This window comes from Chrysochloris asiatica, unplaced genomic scaffold, assembly GCF_000296735.1.
Source record: "Chrysochloris asiatica unplaced genomic scaffold, ChrAsi1.0 scaffold00305, whole genome shotgun sequence".
Taxonomy (NCBI): Eukaryota; Metazoa; Chordata; class Mammalia; order Afrosoricida; family Chrysochloridae; genus Chrysochloris; species Chrysochloris asiatica.
In genome coordinates, this window is record NW_006408823.1 from 1,463,005 (window position 1) to 1,478,590 (window position 15,586).

Here is a 15,586-nt window from a genome sequence, read left to right on the forward strand (position 1 = left end):
GACACCCCTTCCCCACACTGGCAGTGTTTTCAGCATTGGGCTGGATGGAGCTGGAGACTCAGAATGTTCTGGGTTTTTCCTGCTGACACTCAGCTCCCCCGCATCAGGTACAAGGCTCCTTCCTGTGACCAAGTCTTTCTGAACACAGGAGAGGGGACACAGCAGGCTACAGCTCCTCTGGCCTGCCTGTCTGGCCACCTGCTGAGGTATCCATCCAGCTGGTTCAGTACTGGCTCACTGCTGAGCCGGCCTTGCCTGCAGGGCTGGTCGCTGCTGGCCCTGCCGTCCCATGGTCAATGTGCCTTCTGTGTGTTGAGCCTGGGAGAAGCCCCTCGGTGGTGTAATCTAACAGGCTGGAAACTTGGTCTGATCCCCTTGGTTTGTCCAGATGCTCCTACCTGCTGGCGTGGCAGACCCAGTGGGCCTGCTCCGAGCTCAGACCTTGCATAACCTATGGAAGGCCAAGCTGGGATTTTCTCAGATGCCGCCCAATGAGGCTTGCTGCCGGGCATTTGTTCTTTCTTTCCTTAGAGCTTTGAACTTTACCACTGGTGTAATTTTGGTCGTAAGTTTTGCAACCAGGGACTCTGTATTGTGGGGGAAGGTCTTGTCCTCCCTGGAATATTGGCTGGGTTCTGTGGGGTGGGCCCGGACATTGTCTTCAGGTGCTCAGGTAGCTGTGACCCAGATGTGGCATAGTGTTCTGAGAAGCCTTGCTCTGGCCCTTTGGTCTTCACAGGGCCTTTCCTGTGGCCAGCTGTGGGCGCAGAGTGGTCAAGGAAGGGCCGTCCAGCTGCCTTGAGGGTCTCATCCTTTATTCCACTCAGACATGGAGTCCCCAGACCACCCTGTTTTGTGGGGCATGTTTATGCTGTGGATAAGGAAGTGTGTCTGTGTCTTTGTTTCTGTCTGTGTGTATGTGAGTCTCTGTGTGTTTGTCTGTGTGTCTGTGTGTCCAGCTAGGGGTGCTGAGCGGCCCCACTACCTTAGCCTCCGTTTCTTCTCCCGGCAGCATGTGGATGGCAGCTTCTCCGTGAAACCTCTAAAGCAGAAGCAAATCGTAAGTTTCCCTCACTGTCTTATGAACCCTCTGTGTTAAAAAAACGCTTTTGCACGTAGGGTGTGGGTGCTGATCCTCTGTGGAGCTTGACTCAGGCCCTCTGGTGAATAGTCTTCGTGGGCCCCCGCCCTATGTCTGGTGACAGTGCTTTGGTGGGCTGGGCAGATAGCGGGTGTCCCTGCATCCTCATCTGGCCTCACTGGCCAGCTCCTGGGGCTAGGGCTGGGTCAGGTGGGGTCAGAGCCCAAGAGAGCTATGCCTCTGCCCTCCAGGTGGACCGAGTCAGTTACCTGCTACAGGAGATCTACGGCATTGAGAATAAGAACAACCAGGAGACAAAGGTAGGGCCTGGGGAGCGGTCCAGTCAGCCAGCCCCGACCCAGGCTCCTTCCTGGGCTTCTCCCCAGACTCCATTCTTTTCCTTACTTTGATTTCTTTGTTTTACTTCTGGTGAAAATACACACAGCAGTTCAGCTGCGTCTACATGTACAATTCAGTGACACCAAGGACATTTCTTGCCTTCTGCAACCATTCTCGTCCTCCTCCTGAGCACTTCCTCCCCCGTGAACATCAAATCACGGCCTGATGTTCTCATTTAACCTTTCTTAGATGTGTGTGTGTGTGAAGTTAACATAGAACATTCTTTTCTTTTTTGTGAAGTTAACGCATTATAGAACATTCTGTCCTCCTTTAAACAAGTTCACTGGCTTGTTGTATCATCCTGTCTCTGAGCATCGCGTGTAGGGGTCTGTCCATGACTGGATCAGTGCTGCCCTCTACTGGTCACCCCAAGTCAGCACCACATGCACACACACCCTCCTTCTTTGTCCCTCTTTATCTCTCTCTCTAGTGGAGTGATGCAAATTCTAGATGTTGTCGAAGCACTGGTCACTGACACAATAAAGTGTGACTAAATACGCGCTGTCAAGTTCAAGTCCTGGTCTAGCAGGGGTGGGAAAGGGTAGCCGGCCTTCCCAAATACTCTTCGAAGGCACACTGCGTGAACGAAACTGCTGCCTACTTCATAATATTTCCTTAGCAGCCTGGTCACCCAGCTTTACTCAGGATGGCCAGGCCACCAAAGGCTGGGGTTAGTCCCAGATGAATCGCCCCTGCTCTCTTCAGAGGAAATAGACCGGGGGTTGGTGGACTTTCTTTAAAGGGCCAGGCAGTAAATATTTTTGGCTTTGTAAGCCATGTGGTCTTGTGTCACTTACTGCTATTAATGTTGCCCCAGAGAAATTGCTGACAGTATGTAACTTCATTGGCATAACTGTGTGTGTGAATAAAACTTTGTTGACAAATTTAGGTGGAGGACCAGCATTGTTGATTCCTGTTTTAGGGCTGCCATCACCTAATGAAGATAATTTTCATACGTGTTAAATTTGATTGATATGTTTAACAAAATACACGGGTACCCTCTGCTCACACTGAAGGTGTGGGCTTGATCCTCACAGCTCTCCATGTTGCTCTTCAGTTCTGAAGCGAATCGGAGGGGGGGGGCCTTCGTCCGCCTGCCCGAGTGTGTGTGTGTGTGTGTGTGTGTGTGTGTGTGTATGTGTGTGTATGTGTGGGTAGATGGGGAGTGTCACAGACTCCCTGCCCTGCTGTGTCCTGGGCAGGACTTGGGCCTGGTGTCCACTGAGCATTTCTCTTGGCTGCATGTCTCTGTCTCTGGAACCTTGTCTGAGTCACAACCCCATGCCATGCCATTTGCAGACTTGGGAGGGACACCATTGGCAAGATACGGCACGAGGATCAGAACTCCCACTTGGAGCAGCAGCTTCGGGCTCCATGGGGCTTGATTTAGTCAGAATTCAAACCAGAGTCTGGGGGAGCTGGGGCCCCCGGATGTTGTTGAGCCACTTGCAAACCTTCCTGGACTCTTTCTCTAGAGCAGGGCCTCAACTCACTGTGAAAACCCAAAGCCTGTTTGTTAGAACCTTCCCCGTCTGGTATTTCTATTGTAGCGGAACTAGGGGACTAAGTCGATTAGTTTTCGTTTATTTTTATATAAAAAGGGGCTTTTGAAATATGTTCTTATACAGATCTTATCAAACATCAAAAATAAGAAAAACATAAAAACATAACAAACCACTGCGGTCTGGTTAGTGTGGGAGGGAGGGCTGGTGTAAACCAGTGTGATGGCTTTCTGTCCTGAAGCCTAGACAGCCCTGATGAGGCCATGCCCTTGGAATTTTCCAGAAGGTGAGGTAACTGTGCAGGTGGCAGCGAGTAACACTGTGGGGACTCTGTGCTGAGTGAGCATTTTGTGTGTAAGGACAGATGCTCAGCATCCGCACCATTTACAATGGGAGACTGGGGCTCGAGGCATGCGCTCCACCCACACTGCACAAGTGAGCAGCACCCCAGGGCCTGTGCTGTCCACTCTCCTCCCTGGGAAGGGTGGGGTGGTCCACATGTCACAGGATCCCAAGCTTGGGACAGACAGGGCCTGTAGGGGCAGCGTGGGGGCTCCAGCGTGGGGGCCCTGACCCCTGGACATCTGGCCCTCGTGACACCGACTCACAGGCCCTTGTCCCTTCAGCCCTCAGATGACGAGAACAGTGACAACAGCAATGAGTGTGTGGTGTGCCTGTCAGACCTACGGGACACACTGATCCTGCCCTGCCGCCACCTCTGCCTCTGTAACTCCTGTGCTGACACCCTGCGTTACCAGGCCAACAACTGCCCCATCTGCCGTCTGCGTGAGTACAGCCTCGTGCCTGGGGAGCCGCACGCCTTTATGGGCTCAGGGTGAAGGGGGCACGTGCTGCTGAACACAGCACAAGGGCCACAGTGCCCACAACGGCATGCACGTGGGATGATCTGAGTCCAGGAATGTCATACTTGGTAGAAATGATGGTCACAAGAGAATATGCCTACCGTGCTGGGAAATTCAAACAGGACAAAAGTTGGTCTTTTTTTTAAAGGTTAGCTGGAAATGAATTTATTTACAAAGGGCCTTCACAGAGTTTGTGGGAAACCAGAATAGAAAGTTAATGAAATTTTTCCCACAAACTTTTTGAAGTCCCCTTATGTTTTTGTGTTGAGAATATATACAGCATGACATAAAACCAATTCAATCATTTCCCCAATTCAGCAACATTTATGATGTTCAAGTTGTCCAACCATTCCCACCCTCCTCTGAACTGCCCCTCCCCTGTGACGAGAACTCACTGCCCCCTGATTTTCCTACCTGAACTTTTGAGTTATGGTTGCCCATTTTATCCCATATAAATAGATCTTAAAGGAGCACCTTGCTCAGGGCAGACATTTGTTAGAAGTGAAGCTAAGCTGTGGTTTGCCTTAACAAAGACTTCTGGTGTATTTTTGATTTAAGGTTTGAGTATTTCAATAGGGCCATAGTGTCAAAGCTTTATCCAGCCTCAATGAGTCCAGAAAGTCTGGAGTCCATGAGAATTTGAATTTCTGTAGAAATGAATTTATTTAGATAAAAATTATTGAACACATGAGAGCAGAAAAAATGTGCTGGAGATAAAATTGATCTAGGAATTCAGTTTGGTATGTAGAACCTTCCAGAAATTGTCTCCATGAGAAGTCTTCAAGTTGGGCAGAATTCTGAACACAGTAATTGTCCTCAGATACAGGGAGTCAAACATTCTCAGCTCTGTGGTCCTGAGCCCTCTAAATATGTTCTGCATCTGTGGTGTTGGGGGCTTAACCTGTGGGGGCTGCACGGTGTCTGTCTCACCTTGGAAGCATCATTAAGTAAATGATTGGTTTAGAAATAAAAACTGCCCTTAATGTTCTTCACCCATCTGGTGTGCAGGCCCGCATCCCCAGGGCAGCTTGGGAAAGATGCTGGTGCTTCAGCCAAACTTGTAAGCCGGCCTCAGGTCTGCATGAGCAGGACCGTGCTGACGGCCTGAGCCGAGTTGTCGTGCCTGGCTTGGCGCTGTTTATGGGGCTCAGAGAGGGATTTGTTCAAAGTCATGCAGCTTGACAGGAGCGGGGATGGTTTGGAACTGGACCTGGAACCCATGCACCGGAAGCAAACACACTGACTTGTCATGTGACTGCCCCTCTGCTTCCCCATGAAGCAGGTGGGCTATGGGAAGGGAGTGTGCACAGTGGCAGTTCTCCAGGGACTGTGGGGCAGGCTGGGCGTGTAAATGTGGCATCTGAGCCGCTATCGTCTAGGGGCTCTGGGGCCCAGGAGGACTTGCACGGCTCAGTGTGCTGGGCCCTAGCAGGGTAGCAGGCAGTGTGGCCTACAGGGTTGGGTGTCAGGACCTGGAGGATCAGGGACTCGGCCTGAGTATACGACGTGAGGGGTCTCTGTTTTGGAGAGCCGGGTCTGACAGATGTTGGCCCCTGCTCCTCACTCCGTCAGTGCTAGGCTTCCATCTCCCTGCCTTGGGCCATCTTGTGAAGACTTTGTTTACCGGTGACCTGGAAGCCTGGCTTGGCCTAGGTCGCTGCTGCAGGCAGTTGGTATCCCCAGAGCTTGACGCCTCCGTGGGTCTGGCATGGTGGCCACCTGCCTGGTATGAGCCTCCTCCCCCACTTCTGCTGCAGCTTTCCGGGCCCTTCTACAGATCCGGGCCGTGCGGAAGAAGCCTGGGGCACTGTCTCCTGTGTCCTTTAGCCCCGTCCTGGCCCAGAGCGTGGACCATGATGAGCACTCAGTAAGTACCCTTTTCCTGCCTGCGGGGCCGTGGCTGGGGGGGGCAGCACTGTGAGGCCAGGAACCAGCCTGGGGCCTTCTGTCCTGTGGGCTCACTTGCCACCAGGGGACCTGAGATGGTGGTGACCCCCTGGCATGAGAAGGAGCTGACGGGAGCCCTGCCTGTGAAGTGTCCCCTAGTGGCAGCTTCCTTCTCTAACCGCCACCTCTAGGCATGGTGGACCATGGGGTGGGGGTGGGGAAGCTTAGAAAACATAGACACCCTGACTGCTTTTCCTCTTCCGGCAACTAGGAGCCAGAGTTTAAGTTCAGGGACCTTAAGAGAGACAGAGTAGAAAGGGGGAGACTGAGAATTGAGAAGATGAGAGAACTGGAGAGACACGGGAGGTGGGGGATGGGGAGCTGGTTAGAATGGGGGAGACGAGGATGGAGCAAAGAAGGACAGCTGTGTCCCACTTACTGTGTGTGCGGTCAGTGTGCACGTGTGTGGTCAGTGTATGTGCTGTCAGTGTGCACGTGTGTGATCAGTGTGTGTGTCTGGTCAGTGTGCATGTCATCTTCCTGGAACTCATACGAGATGGCTTGGTTAAGACCCTCCCAGCTCTCACAGGAAGACACAGCCCTCTGGGGGGGGAGGGTGTGACCCCCCCGCCCCCAGACCGAGCTGACATTTCTTCCTCACATCTGTGCACTCTGGAGCTGGGGCCATGCTGCCCTCAGGGATGAGGTTTGCTCAGGGCACGGTGTTTGTTGAAAGTCTGTAGGTCCCCTTCAGACCCCAACATCTGGCTTCTCTTTCAAACCCTGAATGTGTGGCCTTGCAGCTAGAGAGAGGCGCAGAGACCCTTGGGGTGCGGGGCTCATGCCCTGCAGGCTCTTGTGTGCTTACTTGGGTACTTTGTCTGACAACATGGGAACAATCAGCCAGGATGCTTGGCCCAGGAAAGAGGGCCCAGGGCCACCAGGAAAGGAGCACATGGTGGGAGGTGGCCACTGCCACCCTTTTTCCTCCTGGGTTCTGGGGCCGGCAGCCAGTCCCATGATTCTCCAGGCCCAGGACCCATCTCTCCAGAACTCCATGAGGCACCAAGTGGGCTGATATTCTACCTCATCTTGATGGGTTGCTGACACTCAGCAGAGCCTAATCATTATGTTGGTTGAGACTGAAGTACCTCCGTGTACCCCCAGTGCAGGAGCCTGGTTCAGACCGTGGGTGGTGGGTGTGAGGCTCACCCGATCTTGGTCAGACCCTGCATCTAACAAGGTCCTTGTGGTCCGATTGCACCTTCACTCAGGGGCCCCATCTCACCTCTCTTGGGCCAAGTGGGGTGCAGTCATGTAAAACGTGTAATTTTTATCTCGACAGTGTCCCTTTAAAAAATCAAAGTCGCACCCTGCCTCACTGGCCAGCAAGAAACCCAAAAGGGAAACAGTAAGTGTGCTTGGTCCTCATGGCTCTCATTTTCACAAAGGACACAGACAGGATGGCACACTGGCCCCGCGCTCACGGGTCTGGTTCAGCAAACCAGTCCTGGCACCACACCCCCCCGCCCCCGAAGGGAGTTTTGAGGGACAAGCAAAGCTCGCTCCAGCTCTCAGGCCTGTGTGCCACCTCTTCCCAGCAGCTTTGCTCCCCCCGTGGTCTCCCCAAACAGCCTCGTTTCCCTTTTTTTCTTGCTGGCAGTGGAATGAAAGTTGAAGGTGGAACTAACGTTGCAAACGGTGCCTCTCACGCATGCTGTGTGCTCTCCCTGCGCTACGCCTGAGAACTTTGGTTTTCCTGGTTTTCCATGTGTCAGGGAGCAGGCCCAGGGGACCCAGAAATGGGGGTTCCCACTGGCCCAGGCAGACCTGACTCCACCATGCATTCCCCGAGCATCTTAGAGAGGAGTTGGCCTCTACTTATATCTTCTCCCTTTTTGTAGAGGTGTGGGAGCCCAGTGTGGTGTGGATGCACGTCCGGTGGGTGCACTCTCAGCCTGGCCCGATTCAGGCCTGATAAAAGTAGCCCAGGTGACAGGCATCTGGGAGCTGCCGGCCCCTGGGGTCCCTGGGGTCTCTGGGATCTCTGGAGCCCCTCGTGTCCTCTGTCACGTGGGTGGAGCTGCCTACCTGGTGCCTCTGCCTTGTCTTGTGAGCATGTTGGTGGGCACTGTGGCCCGGCTCACCTTCCCCACTACCACGCCTGGGGGACCAGGAAGTGGGACCTCCGAGGGGCACTCACCCCCAGAAAAAGTCACTCCTATCCAAGTGAGGGGTAAAAACAGTGACTCTAAGCTGAGGGTGCTCACTAGAATTGCCTGGAGCAGCCATCACCCCAACAGATGACCTCCCAGACCCAAAAAGGGGTTCTCACGTCCAGCCTGTGCCAGGCTCACCTGGGTGGCCGGGGACCCAGTACCCTTGACTGGTCTCTCTCCTTGGCATGGCTTTGCGCTCCATCCTGTCTCCTGGTTTCCCTTGCTGTCACTAACCTCCCTACACTGCCCAGGCACAGGGGCAGCTCCAGCCAGATGCCTGCCTTGCCTTCCACCCTGACCACCAATCCACTGGGGGCATGTGGGTGTCTGGGGCACCCTCCATGCCCACAACCTCCCATGGCCCCATCTGTGTCCTCCTCTGAGGCCGGGGCGGGGGCTGCCTCTCTACCTCACTGGCTGGAGTTTGTGTCTTTGTTCTGTGCCAAGTTCACTGCTGGCTGCCGGTTGCAGCAAGAGAGAACCAGGGAGTTTTTTTTTCAGAGCAGCCCAGGAGTTGGGAGCTTACCTCCGCAGTAGGCAGAGCAGAAAGTGTGCCTGGGGAATAGACCATCCCTGGGGCTGCAAGCCCAGCCTGCATCTCGGGCTCTGGGCCCCTAGACAGTGGGCAAGGGAGCCTGCCTAGCCAGCTCTCTTCACCTGGCTTGTCTCCGCAGAGTCCTGACAGCGTCCCGCCAGGCTATGAGCCCATCTCACTGCTGGAGGCACTCAACGGCCTACGAGCTGCCTCCCCTGCCATCCCTTCCGCACCTCTGTACGAGGAGATCACCTACTCAGGGGTCTCGGACGGCCTGTCGCAGGCTAGCTGTCCACTCGCTGGCGTTGAGCAGATCCTGGACAGTGGCCACCACAAGGGCAAAGCACGGAGCAGGTCTCCAGACAGGTAAGTCGGTTCTGCTAGGCCTCAGAGAGGGGGTGATGTTCCGATCCGGTTGGTCATGACGTGTTTCGTCCACTGAGTCACCAGGATTTAGGAGTTTCAGTCGTGCTGACACTCGTAGAATTGTCACCTTCCATGTGCGAGACCCAGGTTGGATTCTCAGCCAGTACACCTGTCTTCAGTGGAGGCCCGTGTGTCACTAGTGTGCTGAACAGGCTTCAGCAGCACTGAACAAGATGAGTTGGAAAGAAGGCTTGGCTACCTACTTCCAAAATTCAGCCTGTGGAAAGGAAACCCTATGTGTCCTTAGTCCGTCCTCTATCATCAAGCGATAGTGCATGACTGGGCAGTGTTTCATTATGTGCGTGGGGTCGCCATGAGTTGAGGGCTGACTTGACTGCAGTTAACTAAGACAAAGTTGGTTACAACAAAACTTAGGGAGCAAAAGCAAGATGTTTGGGGAATCCAGAGAGCCTTCCGCTGTCCCTCCTCATCCCAGGCCACACAGGCCTATCTTGAGCCCCAACCTGCAGGGGCAGTGTGGAATGCCCAAGAACTTTATGTGAAACCCTGTGACCGGCCACCACAACCAAAGTCCATGCATTTCCTACAGAGCCGCCTGGACATGCCAGAGAGCCACCGATGGCCACAGGGCTATGGTGGCCAGGGGTCTTCAGCACCCCCTTGGAGACATGCATGGAGTGAGAAAGCTGTATTAGCTCAGTCTTCACACATGCATTCGGCTCTTAAATAGGAGAGGACAGCCATACCTCAGATTTCAGGTTCCGTCCCAGACCACTGCCGTAAAGCCTGTCACATGAAAGGCAGTCACATGCATTTTGGGGTTTCCCAGCACACAGAAGCTATGCTTACACACCACCACAGTGTCTGAAGTGCATGATAGAATGATGGAAAAGTTTGAAATATTTCCAGAATGACCAGCTCGGGACACTGTGAGAGACTGGACGTGAGCACAGGCTGTTGATAAAATAGTGCAGCACAGGCTGTTGATAAAATAGTGCCAGTGGGCTTGCCTTGGGGGCACAGTGGCCACAAACCTTCAATTAAAAAATGCAGTATCTGAAGCCCAGTAAAGCAGAGTGCTAGGAAACGAAGCCAGGTTCCATGTGACTCACACGTGCAGCAAAGTGTCAGGGATCCAGAAGAGATGGGGAATCTTTCTCCTGATGCTGCCTGCCCCTGTCCTACCGCCAGTGGTTTCTTGTCTCCTCTTAGGAAACACAAGTTTTCTGTACGTGTCCCCTGATGGTGTACATTTGGGCTGACGTCCTGTGACTACCCTGATCTAGATCTGGACATGAGGGAGTGGCCAGTCCCAGTGGGGTATCACAATCTAGCGTTCATGTCCCATTTCCTCAGTTCTAGGGGTGGGGAACATCCAGCCTTGGGGCCTTATAAGGCTGAGGAGTCATTGGTTTTGCAAAGGCAGCTGCACTTGCAGCTGTCATGTCGTTGTTGAGTACCGTCAAATCTGTCCCGACTCATGGTGACCCTGTATAGGGTTTCCAAGGGGCAGCTGGTGGGTTTGAACTGCCAACCTTGCAGCTCAAACCGACCTTGTCTAGTGCATTATCTTGCAGCACCATGAGGCATCATGATGTTGTTGTTGTTAAGTGCCGTTGAGTCACTTCTGACCCATAGTGACTCTGTATAGGGTTTCCGAGGAGCAGTTGGTGGGTTTGAACGACCGACTTTGCAGTTCAAACTGACCCTGCAGTCGTGTGCTTATCCTACAGCGCCACACCAGGACCACTAATTAATTGTTTGACCAAATATGGCAGACGAATTTTTAAATGGATAATTTTGTATTGCCCGCAAATGATGCATAACAAAGGCTCCCACCCCTGCTCTATACCCACCCTCACTTTTGGTCCCTCTGCCCCCAGCACCCTACGGTCCCCATCATCCCCCATTCATGAAGAAGATGAAGAGAAACTCTCTGAGGACTCAGACGCTCTTCCCCCACTGAGTGGCGTGGAACTGGCAGTGCGTGAGAGTAGCACCCCCGAGGTGAGACCCTGCATCCTTCCCAGGGAAACCCGTCCCCACTTGCCCTGCACACCAGCTTGGGGCCTCGGTCTATCCTCTCTCCCCCCAGTGCCCCCGAGGTTGACTGTACCCCTCCTGGGCACGTCTTTGTTCCCTAGAGTTTCATCATGGAAGAGGTGGACGAGGTATCAGCATCTGTAAAGCAAGGTGAGCCCTCATTCCTGCCCACTCAGGCATCCGCTGCCTCCTCTATGCCCACCCCAAGGCCGCCTCCAGGCCGAATCTGTAGCTTGCATTGTGCTTCATGCCTGGTCATCTCTGCGCACAACCTCACATTCAGAGCATGCTTCCTTCTGTCCTGGCCTTTACACCAGGAGCCTGGCCTATTGGGATGGGTGCAAAGCTGGCCTGTACTTGCTTACCTGGGACGATAGACAAACAATGATATTTTAAAACTTGGGCCTGGCTTGCTCCCGTAAACTAAATAAAACGAAAGGCTGGAGGTCAGGAAGAGAAGCAGCAGAAAGGGAAGGAAACCAGTTGCCTCTGGACTCCTATGAGGCTGGGTGGGGTGTTCTCAGGCGGAGGGATGGTAGGCTCCTGGTTGCTTGGTCCTGACCTTACCCTCCCCACCCCAGGGAGCCAGGCTGCATCCACTGAGAATGCCCTGCAGGACAGCAGCCCTGAGCACCGAGGCCTTGGCCCACCCGCTGACATCTACCTGCCAGGTATGGTGCTCTGTCCATGGTGTTGAGGGCGCCTGCCCAGCCACAGTCCTGGCTCCGGGCCTCCTAGCCCCCCCCCCCCCCATCTCGATACCTGTGTGCCATCCAACTCAGCAGCCAGGCCAGGGCAGGCTTTACCAGCTACCTTTCTTACCTTCCCATTTCCAGCCAGGTGGGCTACAGACCGAAAACTGGAAGCCGCGAGTATGTTGCCTCTTGCCCTGTGGGGGACCCCTGGGCCACCCACCTGCCCCAGAGGCCAGCTGGCTTCTGTGGTGCCCTGGGGAAGTCAGACCTCAGAGAACAGGCTGTGCATCCTGGTGCCTGAGGCCAGGGACCGTGGGACAGGCCTTAGTTTGTCTCTCCCCATTCCAAAGGTTCGGCCAGGCCCATTGCTTAGCCCCTTTTCCTCTGCCCTCGAAGGCTCAGCACTTCACACCCTGGGCTTCCAGGGAGGGTCAGGGAATGGGAGTGGAGCTGGGGCCCTGGACATGGAGAAGGTGCTGGAATCCAAAGGTAGGGCCCCCGAAACAGCTGTTGGCTGAGTGTGGCACTTCCGTTCTTAGCTCCAGACCCCCCACTGCCTGGTACCAGTCTGATCCCCTGGCCCACCCTAAACAGCAGCCTATGGTGATGGTGGGGTCTTGAGGTGTGAAAAAGTGGGATGGGTTTTGATTGGTGCAGAAGAGCTGTCCCTGATACAAGCCCACCTGCGCTGGTGTTCCGGAAGTTCTCTCAGAGGCGTGGGTGCATAGAAGGAAGGCCTGGCTCTGCCTCAAGGGAGGGTTTGCTGAGCATGGGACGTCCACGGTAGGACAGGGAGGCCAGACTGGAGGATCTCGTGCCCAGCTCCAGGCAGAGTAGTGGAGGAGCCATAAGTGAGTCAGAGCCACCAGGGGGCTGGTTCCCAGTGTGACACCCCACTCTGTTCCCCGTCTCCTCTCTGACCTTAACTCCTCGGAGTGAACTCAGGGCTCGGATTCTGCTGCTCCAGATAGGTCCTCGGGGCCTCAGGACGCTTCCAGCAACTGTGACTTATGCTGGTTTACCTGATCCTTGTAAAGCGCAAGGACACATGCGTGTGGGAGACCCTTGCTTGAGGCTGCCATTGTCCTCAGGGTGCTCCACACTCTCTCCCCTGGGTGGATGTTCTCATGGGTCCAGGAGACCCCACATGACTAGCAGGAGCTCAGTGAATATGCGTGAGCAGGGCCTTTGTGCCCAATCATGAATCTGCAGATTCATAGGGTCCCTTCCCTGGCCTGCACTTGTGGACAGTGTTTAAGCTGAGTCTGATCGTTTTAGAAAGACCAAGGGACTCTTCACAGACGAGACCCACAGCCAAGCGTGGCTCCAGGGTGTGAGCCAGATGATGGGGAGTTCCCAGTGCCCCCGGCTGCCCTCCCCTCTGCACTGGGGCTAACAGTTGTCTGAAGCCGGGGTGGGGGGCTGGGGGGAGTGCATGGTGCCATCCTGTGTGTGCCCACCCTTGTGCTGTGCGTTACACAAGTGCTCCAGGGACACCTATGCTCTGCTTTCTCCTTTCTCACCTCACAGCTGTCTTTTCAGCACTTGCGAGCGTGCGAGCGTGCGTGCGTGCGTGCGTCCTTCCGCTAACAACTCCCCATGGCCCTCGCTGTTCCTTCTTGGGAGACTATATGTAAAATGGTGAAAGCCCAGGTCCTGCTCCTGTGGGGTGGGGTTGGCCCTCCACCTTTCCACATTGGGGTCAGCCGTCAGAAGGCCCAGCACCAAGCGCTGGACTCTGAATCCACAGCCCTGCATCTCTGGGCCAGCAGACCCCCACCCCCACTTCAGTGGATCTCAGTGTGGACTGAGGGTGTTGTCAGCAGGTGTCAGTGGGCAGGGGGCATCATGTCGCTTCTTGTGCGGCCCTTGTGAGTACTTGGCTAACCGAGAGTCCGTCTGTCTCTCCTCTCTGGCAGCTCTGGGCCCCGACTCCTGCTCTGCTGGTATAGAGGAGTAAGCTGGTACGTGACCCTTTCTCTGCTTTCAGGTGGCTCTGACTGGCATCCCAGCAGGGCAGCGGGAGCAATGGCTTGAGGTTTTTTGGACTTTTCCAATCCACAGTGTCCCCCATGGGCCTAGACTCTGAAGGCAAGCTCTCATGGGCACCTGTCTGTACCTGGTGCAGTTTGGAGTCATTAGTTTTCATCTGGACTGGAGTATCCTAGGCCTGCTGCAGGCAGGGGTCCATGTGACCCCCAGCATCTAGGCCATACCAGGCTCAGGTGCATCTTTGGTGACTGGATGACTGGTTTTGTTTCCACACAAACCTTTTCTCTCCTCCTTGTGAAACTTCTGACCGACCCTGGCTCTCTGGTGAGAAATGAGCCAACTTTTCTGGAAGTTGACCACAGCCTCCACAGCTGTTGGGAGTTGGGATTTGTGTAAAACTTCTGGACAACCAGAAGACAGGCCCAGTTGTAGAGTATAAGTGGTGGGCCGGCTGAGACCTAGCGAGAGACCACCACTCCTCACGAGGTTGGGACTCTGTGTCCCAGGCTGCAGAAATGGTTCTTGGCTTCCTGGTTGAAAGTGATTGTGGTTGGTGCCAAGTGACCGGGTGGGCAGGCAGTAAGTGAGGGCCGCCCACCATTTTGCCACCTAGAGAAGTGTGGTGTGGCCTTGTCCCCTCAAGTCAGATTGTCCGTGTGAGCGTGGCAGGGACAGCAACACCGTATAGCTTTACTAGAGTTGTCTGGGAATAGCCTCCAAGGAAGCCCCACTCCGAGAAGCCTGTTGGAACCCCCAGGCTGCCGAACCTCTGCTGGCCTGGCGTCTTCTGTGTGCAGCTCAGGGAGCCCCACCCAAGGGGGCCCAGTGTTCTGCCCCTCTCCTAGTGTGGGCTGCCCTGTCCTGGGTTCACGGAGGGTGCTCTGCAGGTCAGGTGGCCGAGCCTAACTCTCCTTTGCTTCCCACCCGCAGGATGCTCTGCCTCTCTGGAGACACCCCACAGCCTCAGCACCACTGGTCCCCCCTGGCCTCCTTTGGGTGGCCCCCATCCTGACCTCGGGGCCACTGAGCTGACCCTCCTTTGAGCTGGCCTAGCCAGCAGCTTGGAGCCCTCAGTTCCCCCTGCGCTGCCGAGGTGCCGCCCACCGCCACCATCTGAGTGCTGGAAGACCCTCCATCAAAGAACACAGACATGTCCCCTGACGTCCTCCTCTTTTCTACGGTTGACGCATTTGTAACTGGTACAGATGAAGGCCAGCAGCTTTTTACCTCTGGGCGTCCTGGAGGTGGTATGGCTGGACCTGTGGGAGGGCAGGACTGGGAGGTGGTCCAGGTCTTGGTGGAGCTGGGCCTGCATTTGCATGGCAGTCACTGCTGCTCTGTGCCCTCGGGACAGCCATGGTGCAGGTGGCTGGGTGAGAGCCGCTGCTTTCGGGGGTGACCTGCCAAAGCATCCTGGAAGCCCTAGTCCCCTTGAAGCTCAGACATCTCCCTGGGGACTTCCTGTTAGGTTTACCACCCTGAGGGGGCCTGCTGGGCTGGCCTGCCCCCCTGTGCCATGTGACTAGTCATCTGGGGCTCCTGGAGCCCCACCCTTCTGAGCAGCAGAAAGGCGGGACTTTGAGCCAAGCGGGGGTTTGTGCTGCTCAGGGTTCGAGTGTCCTAGGACACCCCACCCCAGCCTCTCTAAGGCTGGATTGGCCAGACCCTGGCTTTGCATAGCTGGGCACCCGAAAGAAATCCAGTCAGACTCTTTTTCCTTCCTTTGAGCCTAAGGGTGGTGCCCATGCCTGTTCTTGGAAGCTCTGCCTCCCCCAGGCCCCTCCCTCCTGGCTCCTGCTCAGCTCCCCGCCCCCCATGCTCACATACGTGCACACCGTCTCCCTCTTGCTGTTGTGGTTGGGGCTGGCACTGTGAAGGGTGCTGCCCATTTTGCCCATCTTGGACTTCCACGTGCTATCACTTGATGTACTCTGATTGGCTAGTTTTTTGTTGTTTTTACTGTATATTTATAGTAATAAAATC

General features: G+C 55.0%; 1 protein-coding gene across 3 annotated transcripts in view; it reads left to right on the top strand.

Moving 5' to 3' along the window:
- Positions 1-13,571, top strand: part of MGRN1 (mahogunin ring finger 1, E3 ubiquitin protein ligase) — a 59,757-nt gene extending 46,186 nt beyond the window's left edge. The window contains exons 8-17 of one of the 3 annotated variants that reach the window (XM_006874888.1): positions 1,013-1,060; positions 1,333-1,401; positions 3,609-3,768; positions 5,603-5,712; positions 7,078-7,143; positions 8,626-8,852; positions 10,757-10,880; positions 11,018-11,066; positions 11,498-11,587; positions 13,531-13,571. In XM_006874888.1, the coding sequence (XP_006874950.1) occupies positions 1,013-1,060; positions 1,333-1,401; positions 3,609-3,768; positions 5,603-5,712; positions 7,078-7,143; positions 8,626-8,852; positions 10,757-10,880; positions 11,018-11,066; positions 11,498-11,587; positions 13,531-13,571 (984 nt within the window). Of the gene's footprint in view, positions 1-1,012; positions 1,061-1,332; positions 1,402-3,608; positions 3,769-5,602; positions 5,717-7,077; positions 7,144-8,625; positions 8,853-10,756; positions 10,881-11,017; positions 11,067-11,497; positions 11,588-13,530 lie in introns of those variants that run through there. The other 2 variants (XM_006874889.1, XM_006874890.1) reach the window with 2 other exon arrangements.
- Positions 13,572-15,586: the final 2,015 nt, after the last annotated feature.